Source organism: Lemur catta, chromosome 19 (assembly GCF_020740605.2).
Source record: "Lemur catta isolate mLemCat1 chromosome 19, mLemCat1.pri, whole genome shotgun sequence".
In the NCBI taxonomy this organism is placed as follows: Eukaryota; Metazoa; Chordata; class Mammalia; order Primates; family Lemuridae; genus Lemur; species Lemur catta.
The window spans coordinates 3,691,046-3,714,267 of record NC_059146.1 but is presented as its reverse complement, the minus strand read 5'-3'; the positions used below and the strand labels follow the sequence as shown (position 1 = coordinate 3,714,267).

Genomic DNA, 23,222 nt, shown 5'->3' with positions numbered 1-23,222 from the left:
TTTGCGATTAAAATAAATAGCCCTAGAGATATTTATTTTAATTGTTCATAGTTCTCTTGTTTTCAGGAGAAAAACAGAAGAGGCTATTGCTTGATCTAGTAGCTATGATTCCTGGTTTCGTCATGGCAAGCAAGTGCCACTACAACTGTATTAAAACTCTCATTAATGATGTCAGACACCCACCGTCTTCTTATTCTCTGAACCCCGGCTCCTTCAACATGACAGCAACACGCTTTTGTTGAAATTCTTCCTATTAAGTAAAACTTACTGTGCTTTTTGAAGTATGCCGAGAAACCCTGTTGTAGATGATGAAAAATTCAGTCAAGCCATTTCCTCAAAGTCCGATATTGCAAAACTTGCATTTCACTTTCCGCTTTTGGCCGTTCTTCAGTTTGTCCTCCTTTCTCTTATGGTTGTTAATTCGTTTGTGTTTCTGCATATTGTAAGGAACTGAGAAAAGGTCTTCCTGGCAGTTTATATTGTTGGATCTTACTCAGAATAACACAGAGCAGGGGACACTGGAGGTTTCATAAGTGATGTTGTTCTCCATTCAGGGAACTGAATAACACAGGGGACAGACCATCTGGCCTTCCAGTGGAGGCTCCCTGTGACATTGAGATGGAATCTAGGGAGGAGCAGGGCTGGCGTTTATGCAGGAAAAAGACCTATTAAACAACGGTGAGAAAATGAGGACTACTGAGATACCTATTATGTTGATATATTGAATAAAAAATGAAGTATAGCACTCTGGGAGGCCGAGACAGGGGGATTGCTTGAAGTCAGGAGTTTGAGACCAGCCCGAGCAATAGCAAGACCCTGCCTCTACTAAAAAAATAGAAAGAAATTAGCCAGACAACTAAAAATATATAGAAAAAATTAGCAGGGTATGGTGGCGCATGCCTGTAGTCCCAGCTATTTGGGAGGCTGAGGCAGAAGGATTGCTTGAGCCCAGGAGTTTGAGGTTGCTGTGAGCTAGGCTGACGTCATGGCACTTTAGCCTGGGCAACAGAGCAAGACTCTGTCTCAAACAAAAAGAAAAAAAAAAATTGAAGTAGTATGTAAATTTACAACCATTGTTAGCTAAGAAATTAGGAATTTTTGCAATTGGATTTTAGTACTCTTAATTCGGTTGGTTTGTTGTCTGTAAGATTGTCCCAGTGTGGAAACTGACAAACAGTTTATAAAGTCAGAGGAGTAGGGAGACTACTTGTGTCAGGGATCCCCAAGGCCACCTCCACGTTTGGTGATTCACTGTGAGGACTCACAGGACTCAGCATTTAGTCATCCTCACAGCCATGGTTTATTATAGTGAGAGGAACATCAGCAAAGGGAAAAGGCACGTGGGGCCAGGAACAAGCTTTCGAGAGTCTAATCCCAGTGGAATCTCAAAGGATGTGCATAATTCCTCCAGCATCAAATTTTGACAATTATGAAATGTTGTCTACCTGGGAAACATTAGAGACTCAGTGCCCAAGGTTTTTGTTGGGGGTTGGTCACATAGGCACCCTCTGCCTAGCACACCCAAATTCCAGACTCCAGCAGGAAACCAGTGTTCAGCATAAACTATGTTGTTTGCACAGTGTAGATGCAGTGAATCGCCTTCTCAGTATCAGGAATGGTGGGGCTCTCCCAAAGTCCAGGGTCCCAGATGTCAGGCATCTGCAACAAGCCTTGTAAACAGGCCTCGCTCAGGGTGGCAGTCTCAGGCCTGCTCTGTTAACTCTTTTGTGCACGACAGTATTAAAATGACACAACTTATTAAGAACTAACTACATGCCAGCCACTGTGCTAAGGACTTTGAATGCGTTCTTTCATGTCTTGAAACAAGTCTGTATTAAGTCTTGCTAGACTTAATTTCAAAATGAAGAACTGAGGCTGAGAAAGGTTAACACTTGTACAACAGAGACCGCACAAGAAATTGCATGCCCCTGCAAGAAATTGCAGCGGTATTTCTTCAGAGCGTATCTTTGAAACAACCTTGATATTCCAGGGAAAATTAGAAAAAAAATTGATTAAAGGTCTCCATAATACAGATAAAGTCTTATTTAAAAAATTTTGAAGATGTTTTTATGTATTACTTTCAGTTATGACTTTTAAAAAAATTTTCTTTGTGGTAGAAGAAAATTAATACTAGACAGGGCTTTTGTCCTGGATTTACCACTATCTAATTGGACTTTAAAAATAACATCTTCAGTCTGTATAGATAGTTTAAAAATTATTCATATCTTTGTGCTTTCTTAAAATTAATTTTTAAATTTATAATTGACACGTAGTATCTTTTCACTTTTTTGTTTGTTTGTTTGTTTTTTAGAGATAGGGTCTCCCTATGTGGCCCAGGCTGGTCTTGAACTCCTAGGCTCAGGCGATCCTCCTGCCTCAGCCTCCAGAGTAGCTGGGACTACAGGTCTGCACAAGTTGTTTTACACTCTTAACTCCTCCTTTTTCATTTGCCCCTTTTACAATATACAATAAGTCATTGTATATTGTCTAAGAACAAGGACATTATCTTTTATAACCACAGTATGATGATCAAAATCAAGACATTTAACATTGATATAATACTATTTTCTAATTGATAGTCTATAGTCACATTTCATTCATCATTCCACTGATATCTTTATTTCTCAACCTTTTTCTTCCTCCAACCCCAAGTCCAGTATCTAATCCATAATCACACATTACATTTAGTTGGTCAAGACATAAAGTTTTAAAATGACTGTGATGAGAATAGGAGAAATATATGGAAGAAATTCTGTCCTTTGTTATGTGTTATAAAAAGCTGACTATATCATGAATACTCAATAATTGTATGTAAAGGTCTACAAACATGAAATCACATATAAAAATCATGCAGTCTATTCTTCTACTCTCATTCTCATGGTCATCTTTAGAAGCTGAAGATTTCACCTCCCTGCTAAAGAAATTATTTTAGCATGGTTCACTAGGATGAGTAAAAATCGCCTATTGCTATTTTTTTTTTATATTTCTCCCTTTCTCCTTTTCTAGTTTTAACTGTTTATCCTCCTGTGCTAAAGCATGTGTTAGGCATGCAGAGCTTTTTATGGGGAGCAGCACATCTCAGTAATTACCAGTAAACGAAGACGGGAGTTCAATCAAAGATTTGGTCCTCAGGCAACTTAAAAGTAGAAACAAACATATTGCGGATCTTGGAAAACATGCTTGGATATGGCTGTGATAGTTGTGTTTTATTCACTGATTATTTGTATTTTGATGGGAGAGACAAAGGCTATAAGAAAAGTCAGCATTTTTGTTAAGAAATGATACTGCCTAGTTTCTTTTATTTATAAGACTTGCCTCTCAGAAATTTTTAGTGAAATCAAAAAGTCAAGTTTCCAGAAAAGTTTTATTTAGCTATTTTTCCACTGAATGTATTCAAAAGACTGTGCTGTAGGCACTGAAATCAATTGTAAAGAGAACAATTCCCAGAATGTTTGGGAAATGGCATTATAGTTGAAATAAACACAGTGTTTCTACCCACCCCTCTTTTCCCACCTGCCTATCTTGAACGAAACTTGTCTTAATCAACTTCTTGACACTTGTCTTGATCAACTTAATGTAACTTCTTGCATTTTGTTCAAGAACTGTAATTGACATCATAATTTATGTAACCTAAGTTTTATTTCTCTCTTTTATACCATGAACTGCTGGGCTGAGGAATTCTTAGAAATCTTTGAGGCTACTTTCTGTAATTAGTAGTTTCTAGTAAGTGTTTTGATGAGAATAGGTATGATAGCAATTACCCTAGGAGACTGTTTAAAAAGAAATCGAATTGCACGAGTGGAGGAAAGTTTGGTGGCAAAAGTATAGACCTGTGTATAGTTTTCTTCAGGGGTGGGAGTGGAGGTTGGGCAAGAGTTGGGGAAGACTTTCACTTGGCCAAAAGTGGGCGTGTGAACAATGATGGGCAGAGAGCGCCCACTCAATACAGAGGGAATAGCATGTGCAAAGGCCCTGGGGTAAAAGGGGGCTTAGTGTCTTTGTAGAACTGCTCTGTTCCTAGACCTGTATAGACTTATATAGCTGATAATTACGCATATGAGAGGATAATTGATTTGTTAGTGTAAAAAAGAATCATGCAATTTTAGAGCTTGAAGAGACTTGAAAGAATGACCTTCAGATTTTTCACTTGTGGAAAATGAAGACAAGGAAATGATTTGCTTCAAGTCACCTGGTAAGCTGGTTGTTAAGCCTGGACCAAAACTCCAATTAGAGTATTTCTGGATCATCCTCTCTGATTACACTGCCTCAGTTCCAGGAAGGATGAGTCTGGGTTGCCCAGGAAGACAACGTCACCATATACATTCAATAATATGGTCGCAGTTATAATGGATAGCATCTAGTGACTATTCAGACTCTTTTGCTTATAAACCCAGATGCTCCCCGACATTTGATGGGGTTACATCCCACCCATTGTGAGTTGAAAACGCATTTAGTATACCGAAGCTACTGAACATTATAGCTTAGTCTAGCCTACCTGAAACATGCTCAGAACACTTAACGTTAGCCTACAGTTGGGCAAAATCATCTAACATAAAGCCCATTTTAATAATAAATAAAGTGTTGAGTATCTCCTGTAATTTGTGAATACTGTACTCACAGTGAAAAACAGAATGGTGGTATGAGTACTCGAAGCATGGTTTCTACTGAATGCATACTGCTTGTGCACCGTCAGAAAGTCGAAAAATCTAGCTGAACCATCTGTACTTGTCACTTTCCTACCTTTGAAGCTTTACTCCTATGCCTAACTGTTCTCCTTTTCTTGTCTATTTATCCAAGTCACACCTGAAGTCTGCTTAAGTGGGAGCCTTGTACACCTCCTTGCTTGTAAATGCCTTGCCTTCTCCAAATTTCCTGTTTAAATTTAATTTCCTGTTGAATTTATGTGTGTTTTATTGCTTTTTTCCTCACCAACTACATAATAATCTCCTTGAAGGCAGAAGTTGTTATTTCATAATTTAAACAAAGCACACAATGCCTCGCACGTATTAGACTCTCAAAAAAGTTTTTGTTAGTAGTAATTACAATGGTAACTGTCAGTAAGTATTTAAAGTAAGCAAAAAGAGCTTTAGAGAGATATTGTGAGAGTTATTTCCCACATAATTTTGTTCCATTTTATTTTTTGAGGGGATGCACTATTTAAATTTAGAAATAGCCAAGTGCACTGGCTCACGCCTGTAATCCCAGCTTGGCAGGAGGCTGAGGCAGGAGGATCGCATGAGGTCTGGAGTCTGAGTCCAGCCTGGGCAACACAGCGAGACCTCCATCCGACGGGGGTGGGGTGGGGGGGTGGGGATTGAGAGAGGAAGAGGAAAGGAGAGGGAGAGAGAGGGAGAGAGAGTGTGCATGAGTGAAAGAATTTTTATTTAGTATTTATTAGGATTTACCTCTCCTGCAAACTAAATGTGGATGTTATTATAAACAATCAGAGTATAAACTGTCAAAAGAGATCACATGGCAATTTGAGAAAGTGCAACCACATTTTGAGTTGTTTCTTTTTTTTTTTTTTATCTTCCCTCCAATCTTAGTTCAAAGTGTGAGTTGTTTCTAAAACTATTTTAGACACACTAACTTTTAGCCACAGGTTGATGCTTGTCAAATACATGTAGAATATTATATACAGAAGGGAGTTTAGAAACACCTGTGTTACTCAGCAATTAATTCTATTACTCTTTTAGGAGAACGCCTGATGTTATTAACTTTGGGTTTTGTGAATATACTGTATTTCTGAGATAAATATCAAAGTTTGGTGATTACCACATCAGATAAAAACATTTTTATAGTCTTCTTACCAAAGTTCTTCCTTTACCTTTTTTTATTTTCAATTTTTATTTATGTTTATTTTTTATTTTTGAGACAGAGTCTTGCCCTGTCACCCCTGGTAGAGCGCAGTGGCATCATCATAGCTCACAGCAACCTCAAACTGCTGGGCTCAATTGATCCTCCTGCCTCAGCCTCCCAAGTAGCTGGGACTACAGGTGTGCACCACCACACCTAGCTAATTTTTCTATTTTTAGTAGAGATGGGGTTTTGCTCTTGCTCAGGCTGGTCTTGAACTCCTGAGCTCAAGTGATCCTCCCACCTTGGCCTCCCAGAGTGCTAGGGTTACAGACGAGACCCATCATGGCTGGCCACCTTTTTTATTTTTAATCTTAGAAAACTTTTTTAAAAATTTGCATGATTTCCCCTTGATAAACACCTTATAGAGAAAATATTACAAAATATGTACAATATAGTTTATTAGATAAAATTAAATGAGTAAGCAAGAGAATTAAATGAAATTACTAATGATTTTTAATAGGTTGTAGGAAAGGAATTTTCCCCCATTATCCAGTTCCATGAAAAAACTTTTCCCATTCTTTCTTTATTTCAAGTAATCACAGAGATATAGCTGTTAATTTTATTGGTGACTACAAAAATAACATGGATAGGTGTAATTCCTTGCACATGAGATTGTAACATGTCAATTCTGCTCTTTTGGGAGGAATATGTATAACATTTCTTGGTAGAAGAGAGCCCATATGTTTTTATTTGTAATGTGGGACTCAGCTCATCTGTTTTAGTTTATTCCTCATTTGTACAACAAAGATTTAGTGAGTATGTACTGTATGCTAGGGATGCAGTAATTAAAAGCCGAATGGTTCTGGCTTCATTAAACTTATAGTCTGATTAAGCTGTAGTTTTACCTTTGTGGGTTCCTAATGACACACTTTCGTATGCTGCTTCCACTCTGTTGTGAAGGGAGTCTCTCGCGACCTGGAGTTCTTTGCCCTTGCCCACGCATTTCTGGGTTACCTGGGACTCTTCGCTGGCCCTCAGGTTTGCAGGTGTAATATGTGGCGTTTGCACCCAGAGGATTTTAAAGTTTCCTCCTGTTCTTAAATTTGACATAGTGTAGAGTCCACAGATGTATAAGGGTTTGTGTACGTGCCTGCATTGCTCTGTTCTCTCGTGCATCCCCATAAAGTGTAACTAAATACCCCATAAATTTGTCTACCATTTATTTTACAAGTAAAGAAACTGGGGAACAGCCAAGTCGGATGCCTTCTCTGCAGTGACGCCCATCTGAGGAGGTGAACCAAGATGTGTTATCTTTCTGGCTAGTGTGCTGTCAAACCGCAGTGTGCTGCTTCCTACACAGGGGACTTCCTTAAACAGTCGCTTCACTGACCAGCCCTGTACGCGTTTTCTTCCTCCTCCCCTTCTTTGGCTTTGCATATCAGACCTTGAAAAGGGTGTTCTTTTACCATTTGTTCGTTTGTGTTTGTTTTTTCCTCACTGTGCCCCTGTGAGGTGGTGGGAACCCTATGCATTTAAGTGAGTTAGAGTTGTACAGAAAAGAGAGGCCAACAGGAAGAAAATATTTCTGTGAGTGCTTACATAAAAAAAGCTGAAAAGGGTCATGCTTAGGTGCTAACTCTCAAGAGCTTTAAAGTGGGTTTGGTTAAATGTACATTTTAAGTGATCCTTCATGGAAAAACTCACAAGAAACTTAATTAACGATGAATTTATTAACATAAATTGTCTAACCCAACAGTACAGAACAATGTCACTGTTGGAAAAGACCCCTGGAAATCTACTGCAACGTATTAATAAGTTAGTCTACCACTTTAAAAAATAGTAAAGTAAGCTCATTTTTAGCTTAACTCAGTCCTGACTAGGATTGACTGTAGTAAAATATTTAAAAAATGGTAGAGCTGTGAATTTGCTTAGAAAAAGATGAGTAGTTCTATGCAAATGGCCAGATATGCAATTCAGAATTGTTTAAATAACAAAAACTAGCATCATTCCTTTATTTTTGCACGTCACCGTTAGTCACTTTCTAAGAATAGGTATCATTACTAAAATATCTGCAGGAAACAGAACCAGAACACTCTGGATGAGATAGTGTGGTTTCTGAAGTTCTAGAATCAGTTTATCTGCCGTTTTCTGTTCCTTTTCATTGTAGGAAACTTTAGCTGTGGTCTAGGCCCATCTCCGAGTTAACAGAATTTCTGTGCGTTAGAGAGTGAGAGATTAAAGAGTATTGACCCTGGTGCCATGTTAACCTGGGCTCAAATCCTAAATTAGTTACTTGTTAGCTGTGTGACCTTGAGCAAATGACTTAATCTCTCTGTGCCTCATTTTCCTCATCTTTAAACTGGGGAGAGTACTAGTACTTCCCTCATAGGAGTATGTGAAAAGTAATTGGGTCAATATAGGTAAAGTGGTTAGGGCAGTTCCTGGCACGTAAGGCCATGCAAGCAGTGGTTATTTTTATTCATGTATGAGGTAGGTTGCACTGTCACCCACTTTTGTCTTTTTCATACATGTTTCAAAGTTTCTGTTCTTGCATCTGGCTTTTTTCCAGATGTAGACATTTTTGCAGTGAGCATAACTGTATTATTCTGTTAGTAAGTCACTAATGACAGGTGAGTCATTCACTCTTTCAGTTGATCTCTGGTGCTCCGAGGGCGGTTATGTCGGGGAGCTCTGGTAAGTGGTGGCAATGTGTGCCTCGGGGCAGGGTCACATCTGCAGCATCTGTGCACCGCGTTGGTGGAACTCTGTTGGGGCCGTCTGCCGTGAATGTTTTTCTCTGGGTGTTTGCCAGCGTTGAACTTGACAGGGTGCTGATTGTCGAAACCGTGGTTACTTCACTTTTACATTTTTATAACACCAGACGTGGGTCCACGGTGAAATTAAAGAAAAGCAAGCTTTAGACCCCTTCGATCCCACAGCCCTTTCTAAGGGCTCTGGAAAGGCCCTAGTGATTTTGTATTCATGATTTTGCATTTTTCTTTCTTTATTTATTTTTAATTGACAAAGCCTTCTCCCCAGCGTGTTTAAGCTTTAGGCCCCTCTCACAACCTGGATCCACTTCTGTAGAGCACGTAAAATTTTATTTGTTCTAATATCTGAGAATATCTAAAAATTCTCCCCGGGAAATACTCACAAATACCTCCACCGTAAAACAGTGGAAATGAGACCATGTGGTTACCAGAATCCCTTTCATGGCCAAATGTTATGTTTCTCAGGTCTTCCTAAATATTTACGGGTCTTCTCTGACCCAGCCCCGAGCCTGCCTGGACGGCAGTGGGGGCCGATGGCTCTGTTCCTACTGGTGTCCTCGTTGGTAGGTGTGGGCACGGGACTAACTGTGCTTGCCTTGGCCTTCACCACACCTCTGCAAGCCTTCTGTCTTCCAGACTTTGTTGATGTCCCTCATTCACATTCCTCTTCTATTTGGGGATTTATACCTTTTTTAAAAAGTTCTTTTACTATCATTTTAGTGGAGTGTAATAAAGGAAAAGAGATAACAGCCTATAATCAATCCATTATGCTTAGTCTAATGTCTGGAAATTCTTCGTTGTGTTTATCTTATAATGGTTGAAAATATTTTCCTTCATTAAAAAAATAAATTTAAAAAATATATAAAATTTTTTCCTTTAGGATGTGTTTAAGAATGCATCCTACCTTTCAGAAAGAAGAGTACCAAGAACCTAAAAGGGCATTTGGGAATGAGACACCCTGGAGTTATAGTACAGACCTGCAGGGTTCAAGCACCTGCTGCCTGTGGAATAACTCCCAGCACCCCTAGTCTGGCATGCCGGGCTCTCTTCTGGGCCTCAGTCTACCTTTTCAGCCTCATCCCATGTTTTTCCCCAGAGCTTTCTGTTGCTTCAGTCAGACTGTCTGATTGCTGTTGAACTCTTATTTTCGTGTTTCTACCACCAGTCCGTTCTGCTTCCCTGGAATGCCCAGTCTTTTCTGCCCACCTAAATCCTACACATTCTTGAAGACCTTGTTCCAATTTCGCCTTTCCTGGATTCCTGCCTCTCCAGCAGTGTGGAGGGTCCTTGTCCCCTCCCTCTGACCTCCTGCTTCCTATGGCCATTTGCCTTTCTTTCCTCTTTGTTTTTAAAATTTGTGCTACTCAGTTGCTTTTTTTTTTAAATAGCTTTATTAAGGTATAATTTACATCCCATGTAATTTACCCAGTTAAAGTTTCAGTGGTTTTCCGTATATTCAGAATTGTACAATCATCACCACAATTAGTTTGAGAACACTTTCATCGCCCCGTAAAGAATCCCCATATCCATGACCAGTCACTCCTCATTCCCCCCTCCACCCCCAACCCTGGGAACCCCTTAATCTACCTGCTGTCTCCATGGATTTGCCTATTCTAGGACATTGCATGGACATGGAGTCGTAGGATATGTGGTCTTGTGTGTCTGGCTTTTTTTACTTAGCACAACCTGGTCAAGGCTCAGCCGTGTTGTATATATATTAATACATCACCCGTTTCCCTTCTGTTGCCAGATCATATTCTCTTATATGGATATGCAACATTTCGTTTATCTCTTCATCACTTGATGGATATTCGGTTTGTTCCCACTTTGTTGCTCTTTGTGAATAATGCTGCCGAGAACATTTGTATACAAATTTTTTTTTTTACTCTCCCTGGGTTAAGTAGTATTCCTTTTTCTTTTACATTTATTGTTGTGAAATATACACACAGATATTATATAAAACACATGTAAAGATTAATAAAAATTATAAAGAAATATTACCAGCACCCTAAAAGACACCCATATGAGTCTTCCCAATCAAATATTACTTCTATTCCCCAGAGGTATGACTTTTGTCATCCTAGTTGTATTGCTTGTGTTATAGGTTAACATGTGACTGTATGTGAATATATAGTTTAATGTGTGTATAACGTAGATTAGTATTTCCCTCTTTAAACATAAATGAATTTCATCTTGCTTCTTCTGTTCAATGCTGTGTTTGGGAGGGTCTGCCATAGATGTTTTGTGTAATGGTAGCCCATCATTTTTCATTGTTGTATAGTATTCCTACTTATAAGAGTGTAACAACATACCTACTCATTCTAACGTGGTTGGACACTTGGGTTTACATTTTTTGTGTATATCCTGGAGTAGATGAGCTTGCATTTCTTTAGACTAGAGTATATACTTAGATTGGAATTGGTGGGTCAAGGGTGTACATTTCTTCAACTTTATAAGAGAATGTCCAAGTGTTTTCCTAATTGATTGTCTCTATGTGCATTTTTACAAGTGGTTTATAACAGAATTGAATTCTTGACAACTTTTAATATTTTAAACTTTTTAATATTGCTTTCTGGCATATATGTAGTGGCATTTCACTGTATTTTTAACTTGTGTTTCTCCTGTTACTAATGAGGATGAGCAAGTTTGCATATGTTCACTGTCCATTGGCATTTATTCTTTGTTAAAGTGCCTTTTTACACATTAACAAGAAAAGTTAGATTTTCTGCTTTTGTTTATTTTTAAAAGATACATATATTCTGAATCAAGCCCATTGTATATGCTTTAAAAATATTTTTACTTTGTGGCTTGTCTCACTCTCATAATATCTTTTTCCTTGTAGTAAAATACACATAAAACTTGCCATTGTAACCATTTTAAAGTGTAAAATTCAGTGGCATTAAGTGTATTCATAATGTTGTGCAAAAATCACCGCCATTCGGTTCCAGGACCCAGACAGAAACTTTCCCCATCAGGCAGTCAGTCCCCGTTCCCTGTCCCTCCCAGCCCCGGCCACCACTGATATGCTTCCTGTCTCCATGGGTTTGACTATTTGAATATTTCATGTAAATAGAATTGTACAATCTGTTACCATTTCTGCCTGGCTTCTTTCATGAAGCATAATGTTTTCAAGATTCATTCATGTTGTCACGTGTTTCAGTACTTCCTTCCTTTTTATAGTTAAATAATACTCCATTGTAGGGACATACCACATTTTGTTTATTCATTCATCTGTTGATGGATATTTGGCCATTATAAATAGGACTGACATGAATATTCATGTACAAGTTTTTGTGTAGACATGTTTTCGTTTCTCTTGGGCATAGGAGTGGAATTGGTATGTCTTTGGGTAAGCATGTTTCACCTTTTGAGGAACTGCTAGGACTGTTTTCCAAAGTGGCTTTGACATTTTCCAATCCCATTAGTAGTGTATGAGGGTTCCAGTTTCTCCAAATCCTCCTTAACACTTTTTATTATTTCTCTTACTGATTATAGCTATCCTAGTGGGTGTGAAGTGGTATCTTATTCTGGTTTTGGTTTGCATTTCCCTATGGCTAATACTGTTAAGCATCTTTTCATGGAGCTTACTTTATAAAAATGCATATAGGCTATAAAACCCATTGTCTGGAACAAAATTCATCTTTATTTGATTTCTGTAAACGAAAGGGACAATAGTGTGCTAGTAAATGTTGAGCAACTGGGAGTAGGGGGAGAAGCTCTGATTTGTAGCATTTGCCAATTTCCATGGTGTAAGCACTCCCACTGTGGCAGGTTTCCAGCCTCCAACATGACATCACTGAGCACAGAGCTGGGAAATGGTGTGCATAATCGGCTCCCAGGAGCTGGCCTGAGTGGACTCCAACACACCAGTGGCAGGGAGGAGTGCGTGAAGTGAGCCTCATTGGGGCTGCCTGTTGTGCAGGCTGGGCACTGAACAACCACAGGCAGGGACATTCACACATTAGTCTAAAGAGAAAAGGATATGATATTCATTCAGTGTCTACCAAAGTTTATTTAATCTTCACCACAAGCTTCTGAGGCAGCTTGTACTGTCTTATTTTCAGAGAAATTCAAGGCTTAGGGAACTCAATTAACTAACTCAATGCTTCACAGCTAAGTGTCAAAGTTGGGATTTAAACCAGGGTGAACTACCCCCAGGCCTATTGAGTTACCAGGAGGACTCACTGGACTTGGCATATAGTTGTACTCAGGATTGCCGTTTATTACAATGAATAGATACAAAGCAAAATCAGCAAAGGGAAAGGGACATGGGGTGAATTCTGGAGGCAACTAGGTGCAAGCTGCCAAGACTCCTCTCCCCCTGCAGTCACACAGGACGTGCTTAAAACCTCCAGCAATGAGCTGTGACAACGCATGTGAAATACTGCCTACCAGAAAACTCATTAGAGACTCAGTGTCCCAGGTTTTTTATGGCAGCTGGTTACACAGGCACTTTCTGCCTAGCGTACCAAAATTCCAGACTCTCAGGAAGGTGAATAGGCCTTTCTAATAATAGCAATCTCAGGCCTGCCGGGTTAACTGTTTTCTGCACACCGACCACATGCAAACACAGGGAAGCAAACTGAGAGAGGGTGGAGACCACGTCTGCTTATCACTGTACCCTCCTAACCGGCAGCGCCTGCACAGAGCGCCATACGTGGTGGGTTCTAACAACGGCTCCCTGAGCTGTGCGGATCTTCCCCGGTGCCCAGCTCCTCTGTGTGTTCGTGCCTCTGTGCCGGAAAGTTCTCTGCGTTCACCCAGCACTGCTGGCCCTCCACACTGTGGTGAATTATACCTGCTTGTCCCAGATGTCTCAGTGTTGCTTCAGAGCCCCACTGAATCCTCTGCAACTTTTCTCTTTTGAAAGGCCTTCATTTGAAATTCTGCTATTTGTGTCTCCAGTGGAAATACTGGTTCTTTTGTTCCAGAGCCCCAGACACCCTGTCTCAGACTCACTCACACATCGGTGAACTTTGACTAAGAGTGGAACAGTTTCCTCCACCTGACTTTCTTGGTGTTTGGGTCACATGGGAGCCATGCTGAGGTTACACCTTCCTTTGTTCTCGGGGGCAGAGGCTGACTGAGGTGTCTGGGCAGTATCCACTTGTCACAAGACCATTCCAGGGGTTGGAGGGGGGATGGGGGGGAAAAGGCCATTCCAGGGGAGCAGTTCTGGGAAGAGGAGCCAGTGCTACCGTGAGCTGTCTAAGACCTGAGTGCTTTTTCTTCTCCGTCGTCTTGACAGGCTGAGTTAAAGAAAGCAGAAACAGCTCGCCTCCCTTTGGCTGGCAAAGATTGTTTCCCTGCCTGTGGCTCTGCATAATTATTTTTCTGTTACCTACTTTAATGCGATGGCCAGCAATATTCTTTTTAGAGTGAAGACAAGCAGATTTTCTGGCACGCCTCAGGCTCCGTCACTCGCTAGCTGGGCACGTACACACGACCGCTTTGCTCCTCAGTTCCCTCATCTGTAAAACCGAGGCAATAAATAGCTCCCACTTCACAGGGTTGTTGTGCGGATCGACTCAAACGATGTGTCTATAATCTACTCTAAGCAAATTGAAAGCAAAATCTGGCACAGAGTGAGCCTTGAAGAAAAGCTCGTAATATTGCTGTTGTTAATTTTCAGGGTGTGAAAATCCATTCTTTCTTTTGGACTGCTCACACTGATTTGAGCAAATAAAATTCCTTCCCCTCTCTCTACTCCACACTCCCTTACACGTTGATTTAATTAACAACAGGAAATTTAGGCTCACGCCTGTAATCCCAGCACTCTGGGAGGCCGAGGCGGGTGGATCCTTTGAGCTCAGGAGTTCGAGACCAGCCTGAGCAAGAGCGAGACCCCGTCTCCGAAAGAAATTATATGGACACGTAAAAATACATGTAGAGAGAAAAATTAGCCGGGCATGGTGGCGCATGCCTGTAGTCCCAGCTACTCGGGAGGCTGAGGCAGGAGGATCGCTTGAGCCCAGGAGTTTGAGGTTGCTGTGAGCTGGGCTGACACCATGGCACTCTAGCCTGGGCAACAGAGTGACAGTCTGTCTCAAAAAAACACAAACAAACTAAACAACAGGAAATTTAACATAATTGTTTGAAAGACATTCCAGTGTGGTGGACAGAGACCTGTCTACCTTTGGAATCGGGGACCCTGGGGCTCCCCAGTGATTTTCCCTGCCTCTGTGAGCTGAGGAGCGACCGACCCACCCGGGCACTCGGGTCTCTGGGGGGAGAGGGAGTGATTTCCCTCCCCCTCCGCTGGCATGGAGGTCGCTGCAGTCTCTCCCGGCCGGGTGGGAGCACACCTGCCACCCCTCCAGACTCATAGCCTCCTGCTTCCCTCCTTCCTTCGCCTCCTCCCGCCTGTCTGTGAGGCGCATCTTACAACTCCCGCTAGCAGTGACCCCCTGCTGCTTGATGGCCGAAGCCCCTTTTGTTTGAGCAATAAATAATTGGCACTTAGCTGCTCAAGGAAACTCCATGGTTTTCTGGACAATTCTTCAAGGGCTGTCCTCTGTCTGCCCACCTCTCAAATGTGGATGTCCCTCGAGGTTCTGTTCTAGAGCCTCCTTTCTTACCTGCCCTCATGTCAGGAGACACCACCTATTCCAGTGGCTTCTGTCAACCTCTTTGTGCCGAGGACGTCCCCAGTCTCAGTAGCTTCCCGGCCTGGTTACTACTCTGAGTTCTCACGGGCACCTCAAATTCAAACTCAAATGTCCAAACAGAGTCTCGAGATGCTCCCACCCCCACTGTCTCAGTGATTGGTACCACTGTCTACCCGCTGCTTGTGCCAGAAACCTGAGAGTCTGTCTAAACTTACCCCTCTCCTCACTCTCTCAGGTCTGGACTCTCAACAGGTCTGTTGATTCTTAATACATCCCACTCCTGCCATTTCTACTCCATCGCTACGACCACCATGGTCCAAGCTACTACTGTCTCTTCTTGAGTGAATACAGTAGGCTCTGTATCATTTAGGATTGAGTTAGGCTATATATTACACAGAATCCCTAAATCATGGTAGTTTAACCAAGATAGAGTTTTTTTTCCCCTTCTCAATGTGGAAAAAAACACAGACAAAAATCTGGAGGCAGGCTGTCCACTACTGGTATGGTGGATCCAAACTGGGGATCCTGGATCCTGTCTTTCCCTTCCACCGTCCTAGCTGGTATCTTATTTTGGCCCAGCATGGCTGCTGGAGCTCCAGCCATCTTGTCGGAATTGCGAGCTGGAAGAAAGGCAGGAAAGCAAGAAGGGACTTCTCCCACCTGAGGCTACCCGCTTTAACAGCCTTCCCTTATGTTCCGAACAAGACTTCTGCCTGTATCTCATTGACGAAAACTTAGCCACGTGGTCATACTTAGCTGCAGAGGAGGCTGAGAAGTACAGTCTTTTATTCTGGGTACCAGCGTACTCACCTAAAAGTCAGGGTCCCATTGTTAGCGGGAAATGGTTGTTGTGAGCAGACAATCAGCAATCTCTGCCTCATCCTAATGGGTTCCTCTTTCCACTCTTGCCCCCCTCTGGTCTGTGGTACCCAATGGCCCAGTGACCTTTTAAAAACACAAATAGAATCATGTCCCTCTTCTGCCCAAAGCACTTCAGGAACTTCTTATTATCCCCAATTTAAGTCTCAAAAGTCCTCAGCGTGGCCTATGGGGCACTGTGGTCTAGCAGCCTGACCACCTGTCCACAGTGATCTGCAATTCCTTCTCTGCCTCTCTCCCCACCCCCTAGCCCACCAATCTTTCTGTTCCTTGAAGGCACCAGTTACTTCCCACCTGGGAGCATGTACTTTACCTGCGTCCTCTGACTAGAGTCCGTATCTCCCTCCCCTGGCTGGCTAACTTCTCCCATGCTTTCAGGTTTCAGCTTAAATATCGTTTCCTTGATACACCTGCTCTGATCTTCCAGATCAAATTAGATTTCCCCGTATAATATTATTTTGCGCTTTTACTTTGTACCTCTTATTTCTATTTTAATACATTGTTAGTACAATATTTTTCAGTCCCTCTCCCCCTCTCTTTCTCCCTCTCTAATTTGTAAGCTTCACAAAGCAGTTGAAGGCCTCACTTAGCCCAGTACTCGGCCTGTCATAAATATTTAATAAACGGTTGTTGAATGATTGAATGGAATCCGGGTTCAGGGGGGATATGATAGATTTGTTTCGTGTCATGTTAAAAAAGATGTCCATGAAAGTGGTAAGGAGAGATAACCTGCAAGGTAGGCAGAGATACAGAATCAGGACACAGGGAGAAGTTGCAGTTAGAGAAGCATGTTTGGAATCATGAGATCTAGTTCATTTAATGCTACTTGTCCTAAAACGAGGCAGCTTCCCTAGGGGACATGCGGTGGCTCTTGTCTGACCCTGTCCCGTTTGTGTCTACCTGACCATGGCTCCGGCAGTGGGAACTTGACCTTGAGTTCCCTGCAGTGTCCCTGGAAAACGCTGCCTGGGACAGACCCTGGTTCTCCAGACGGAAGGCACAACTTCAGCACACCACCCTGATAGGAAACAAGTTTAACGATTTTTACTTACAGATCCTGGGCAGGGAGGGCAGTCCTCCCGCCCGGGTCACCCGGGGCAGGCACGGAGAGTGAGGCAGAGAGAGCATGCACGTGGGGACTAGCAGTGTCTATAAGGGACTGGGTGTGGGTCACTCTGAGTTCGAGGGCAAATGTCTGAGTGGTCTGTTTAAAGGCGGGAAAGCGGGAACACAGTCTGTTCGGGGAAAGGAATGCCGCCAAGTTCTCATCTCTGGCCACCGGCTTGAGCCGTTTGGGTGTGGTTAGAACTGGAAACGGTGTGGGAGTGACTGAGCCCCGCGTCTGGCAAGAGAAAGTTAAATCTGTATTCAGAGTGGACGAGCAGGCATCGCAAAAGGGCCTGGGCAGTTAATCGTGGAAAAGTAGCTAGGAAGATAAGGATTAGTTTAACGAGATTTGTTTGTGCAGATTTCTCTCAGCCCGGACTCCCCGTCTCTGCTGGTAAGAATGTCTTTCCTCCTCCAGGTACAGGGAAGGCATCTGTCACCTGGGAGCCTGATCGCATGCTTTCAGGAAGGACAAGGAGGGACACAGTGCCCTTCTTGCATGTACTGTTGTTTAAGTGCCTTTAACTCAGAACAATCCATGTGCTGAAATGGTATATTTTGAGGTAGCATATTCTGTTACCCTACCAGTGCTTACCATGTGCCAAGCGTCGTCTTATGTGCTTTGTAAGTATTAATTTTTAATCCTCTTAACTCTGTGAGGTGCATAGTTATTATTCCCATTTTACAGATGAGGAAACTGAAGATCAGAGAAGCTGAGTACCTTGCCCAAGGTTGCAGAGCCGGTTTGTGGGGGCAGAGCTGGGAACCCAGCCCAGGCAGTCTGATTTTAGAGCTCTGAACCTTTGCACTGTGCTGTCTCTGGATAATTTTGTGATACTTTTTGGCTGGCCAAATTGCATATTTACATAAGGATCACACGTATATTAACCTTTCTATTCGCTAGAAAATGAAATAGCCATCAAGAAAGCCTAACAAACTGGTAGAAATGTATCTTTATAATATTACTGTTATACTTTGAAGGAAGAGTTTGGACTAAAGGTGCTCCCAGAGATCAACTGTTCCTAACCTAAAAAGGAAGCGGTCATGTAGTTGCTCGCTGGTTCAGTATTGGTTTCATACTGTAAGATAGAACTAAAATAACAGCCTCAAAGGGTAAAAATAGTACAGTCACATGAAGCATCAACCGTCCTTTTTTAAAAACAGAATTGTAAAACTCATGAAGTAAAGGTTAGTTTCTTTTTCTGGCTGAAAAGAGTGGATATTGGTAGACACTGGTCATTTCTATTACATCCTCCTGTCATTTTAGGGAACGATGTTAATATTTGTCATGGCCCGAGGAAGAATCTCATTCATGCCATTTTGTTTTATAAAACACAGTCAAATTCGACATCAATTCTCAGAAGGTCTTTCTTGGAGTCTGGAAGGTAGGGTGAAGATCTTTTAATGGCTTTTGCTTTTATTTTCCCTAAGGGCTCTACTAGAATGGTTTTGAGAAATAATATTAGTAGCTAAATTTATCAAGCACTTACCATTTGTCAGCTTTGTTTCAAAAGCTTTACATGAATTGACTCTTAATTCTTACTACACACTTATGGAGCAATTTCTTTAGCTATATAACGGGATGGCTTGAAGATAGGCCACCTGCAGGCTGGAGCCCCTGGGATGTGGCAGCATGGCTCAGTCCAAGTCCAAAAGCCTCAGAACCAGGGGAGCTGATGGTGTAACTCTTAGTCCAGGGCCGAAGTCCTGAGAACGGGGGGCTGCTGGTATAAGTCCCAGAATCCCAAGGCTGGAGAGCCTGGGGTCCTGATGTCCAGGGCAGGAGGAAGAGAGTGTGTCCCAGCTCCAGGACAGAGAGAAGGAGGCCAGATTCTCTTCTCTCCATTTTGGTTCAATTTAGAGCCCCAGCTGATTGGGCAATGCCACCCACACTGAGTGTGTGTCTTCCCCACTCCGTCCACCGACTCACACGCTGATCTCTGGAAACACCCTCACAGACACGCCAGAAGGAACATTTCGCCAGCTCTCTAGGTATTCCCTAATCCACTCGACACCTAAAATGAACCATCAGACTTTCCGAGACTGGCTGCTGTGTGGGTGCTGTAGTGGGGTATCTCTAGACCACCGCAAGGGAGGCAAGGGGTAAGGAAGAGAAAGCCAGACAGATGAAGCTCTCACTGCAAGTGCTGGTGGGCACGCGGTGGGTGGCATGGCTCTGAGGCAGTGGGGATCCTGTACTTGGCATCGGGGGGCATCTCTTGGAAGGGCTAGAGATATTCTGCAACATGGATTGATTTCTTACTAGAGTAATTATCAAGAGGGGGTGTACAGTTTAACTGTGGCCCCAAGCTGCGACAGCCAGAGAGAGCCCAGCAGTGCGGCCTTGAGTTTTGTATCTTCTTCCTTTGCTCCTGGTCACTTTGTTTCACCTCCATGCCCCCTTTACCGAACTGTAAAATGAAGACGCTGAATAACTCGTTTCTTTGTCAGGGTCCGTGGTTCTGTAATTCATCACTGTGAGACTGATGGATGCAAAGACCTGGGTAAACATGATCTCTCAGGGCCGTTGTGCAAACAGCTGCCGTTTCTAAGGCTTGCTTCCTGTTCCGAGTCCACTGTGCACGTTACCGCAAAGGGCAGCTAAAAGCTTTATTAGTAGCAATTCAGAAATGTGCCTGGCTCCACTGTCTTACCAGTTTGTGATGGGCCTTTTCTGTATTCTCACAAAAAATTTTTGTATGTAGATCCAACTACAACTTTGATCAGGCTTTAAAACATTTGGTACATATTTTTAACCTTTTTATGGAGCATTTAAAAGTTACTCAGGAGTAGACAGAATAGCACAGTGAACCTCATCTACCCATTGCCCGCCAAATAACGCTAGTCACACTCCCACCCACCTCTATCATCTGCAGCAAATCCTTCCTACGCCCCTTATCTTGTAGAAACGACACAATTTCTTCTACCGATGCTTTCGTACGCGACTCTAAAAGTCAAGGAGTCCCCACTTTGAGCAGAACCTTAGTGCCATCACTTCTGAACGTATCAGCAGAACTTCTTTGCTGTCATCAAGCACCCGGTCAGTGGTAGAAATCATTTAAAAAATAATTTTATCTATAGAATGTCCCCAATTAATAGGTTGTGTTACAGAAGTTTGCTGCAAATGGGTTATTTGCAATGTCGATGGAAGGAATATTCCTGTAGAAACAGCGGTAGAAGCAGCAGTTGGTACCCACTAGGCTCACAGGCATCCATGGAATTCGCAATGAGGCAGTTCTGTGTATTTCTCTTTGCATGTCTTACCGAGGGAGGAGTTGATGGGCAATTCATCTTCTGCTCCTAGAGAAGCATACGTTTCCTCTTTTCTGCCCGTGATATTATGGCGATTCTTCCCCGCCCCCCCAACCTATGCCCATCTCTTCACTCCCCCCCTCAGCCCTTCCCCCAGACCCCACCGGTAGAAGCAAAAGGAAGAAACTTTTCCCAGCATGGCTGATCATATTCATTGAAAAAAAAATGCAGGGGATGTTTGTCTTTTAGGGGACAGCAAACAGTATGGGGAAGTGGCCGTTACGTGCAGCTTAATATTTTAAACGCAGTTAGAAAACAAACTGCAGTGTGATCTCTTTAACACGGGAGAGAACTGGGGAAGTATATAGCATCCAGTCCCGCTTATGTGAAGACCAGGTTAGTGCTCTGCTTTTGCAGAAGCCTAGCAAAGCTCAGTTCAATTTTAATAATTTATATTTCCAGTTCATATCTGTATGCATGCCTGTGTGCCCTCCACTGATACCAAATAAGCAGAGAGACAGGTTTTTCTTAGTGAAGGAAGTGCCTGGGCGGGCAGGGGGGAGGCAAAGTTCCCTGGAGGCCGGGAGCCTCCCAGCTTTGTGCCTTTCCAGAAACTCAGCCCTGGGGTGAGGCTGTGGGGGAGTTGCCACGGGGGGTTCCCACTACTGGCTTCTTAATGTAAAAGCTTTTTTTTTTTTTTTTTAGCATGAAAGCACTTTATAAAATGTAAATCACTCACGCAAATTACTATTATGAGCTGGTTAAAAGAGAGGAAAAATTAATGGGATGCTAAGTTTTTATTTTTGCTTTTGTTTTTTATTAGAATATTTTCCTTGGTAAAGAAGAAGCAATTTATCACATAATTACCAAACTAGAAGTGCCTTTATTTTTTAAATATTTTTTAATTTTTTTTTTTTTAATTAATTTTTATAAGACAGAGTCTCACTCTGTTGCCCGGGCTAGAGTGCCGTGGCGTCAGCCTAGCTCACAGCAACCTAAACTCCTGGGCTCAAGCGATCCTACTGCCTCAGCCTCCCGAGTAGCTGGGACTACAGGCATGTGCCACCATGCCCGGCTAAGTTTTCTATATATATTTTTAGCTGTCCATATTTTTAGTAGAGATGGGGTCTCGCTCTTGCTCAGGCTGGTCTCGAACTCCTGAGCTCAAACAATCCGCCCGCCTCAGCCTCCCAGAGTGCTAGGATTACAGTCGTGAGCCACCGCACCCGGCCAGGGGCGGGGTGTCTTGATATGCAGTTTGTTAATTGCTGCAGGCAGATCTGCAGGGAGTAGGGAGGGCAGGCAATGGGGAAGAAAAGCAGAGCATTGAATAATAGAGTCCAGGTGGAAGCTTTATGTGAATACCGAAGTCCACCTTGCAGAACCCTTGAATTCTGTGTGCTGGCTTTGCTGCAAGACACCTTCACATGGGAGGAGGAAACATAGCTGGCTGGAGTTTGCATCCGTGATTGAGTAAATGGAGTTTTGCTTGGTTTGGTGTTTGATGCTTTCTTTTGGGGGGCCATCATCAAGAAATTGAAGAAATTGAACAAAGTGCGTGTCTGGGAGGGGAAGGCAGCAATGAAAGGGACTTCATTTGTCTGCTGTAGAGTTTTTGGGGGCAAGGACAGAACAATTTCATCTTGAGAAATTAAAGGATTTTTCTGTGAAATGTAAATATAGTTAAAATTAAGACATTAAAGGATTTAATCATTTTGATAATGCTCATCGTAGTTTATGTTTTCGATAATTTAAAAAGTTAATGGAAAACAGGATTAGATAAGTATTCAGGAAATTGTAATAGTTTGCATCAGTAATTTTATGAATAAATATTACTATTAATAACATTTTTTCTTATATCTTACGATTGTTTGTAATGCCTCTCCTTTTTTTCTGTCCACAGAAAAAATACAGGAAGGGGTTTATTGATATTGCGAAAATCAAGTGTGTGGAGATAGTGAAGAACGATGATGGTGTCATTCCCTGTCAAAATAAATACCCATTTCAGGTGAGCTGCCGTATTTTTGCAATGATGCAAAATGCTGGGCTTTTAGTCCTGTTGCTGTTTGACATTCGTCAGTGCTTTGGTGGCTGACTTTTAGGTTCATTTGCCACTTTAATAGTTCCTGTTTTTCTTCATTTAATGACTTAAGTCTGTTGAAACTTCTTATTCTTGTGTGGAGCTGTTAGATTCTACCAACGGTGCGGAGTTTCTAAACCCCAGATCTTAGTTACTTACTCAGATTTATCACAGAGCAAGAAGGGGTGAGAGCTGAGACTGCAAAAAGTGGGGTGAAGTTTTCCTTGTGAATCTGAAAAGCTGAGACGTGGCAGGTGTAAGTTACTTTCAAACAGAAATGAGATGAAAAGGCTGCCTGGGATAAAAAATATAGTATTAGTGTTATGTATTGATTAAACTGTGCTTTTTAAAGGGTGATCATGTTATTTTTTTTTTCTGACAATGATCCTATTGCATAAGGGCGGTAAATATCATACTATTCTCATTTATGACTGGGGAAATTGAGGCTCACAGCTGTTGAGTGGTCTATCCCAGGTCACTTTGTGAGTTAAAAGCCTGTCGAGCACCACACTGACACCTCCTTGCTCCCGAAGAGGAGGGGGACAGCACCAAGCCACCCTGTGCCCATGCCAGGATCTTGGGGCACACATACCTTGAGAACTCAGGAGAGTGGAGTTGGACCCCGATACTCTAGAGCTTGCAGCAGGCAGCACAGGGCCCATCTCCAGCACCTAACCACTCCCTTCGCTTTTCCAGGATGTTTTTCCACTTTCCTTTGAGTGGTGA

At 42.3% G+C, this 23,222-nt stretch overlaps 1 protein-coding gene across 4 annotated transcripts in view; it reads left to right on the top strand.

Annotated features, from left to right (window-relative positions):
- TEC (tec protein tyrosine kinase) overlaps nt 1-23,222 on the top strand; it is a 76,207-nt gene that overhangs the window by 23,573 nt on the left and 29,412 nt on the right. For all 4 annotated transcript variants that reach the window (XR_006730226.1, XM_045532972.1, XM_045532974.1 and 1 more), the window contains one exon: nt 22,320-22,424. Coding sequence is in view for 3 of the 4 variants with exons in the window: in XM_045532972.1 (XP_045388928.1) it covers nt 22,320-22,424 (105 nt within the window). In the remaining variant the exon portion in view is untranslated. The remainder of the gene's footprint in view (nt 1-22,319; nt 22,425-23,222) is intronic.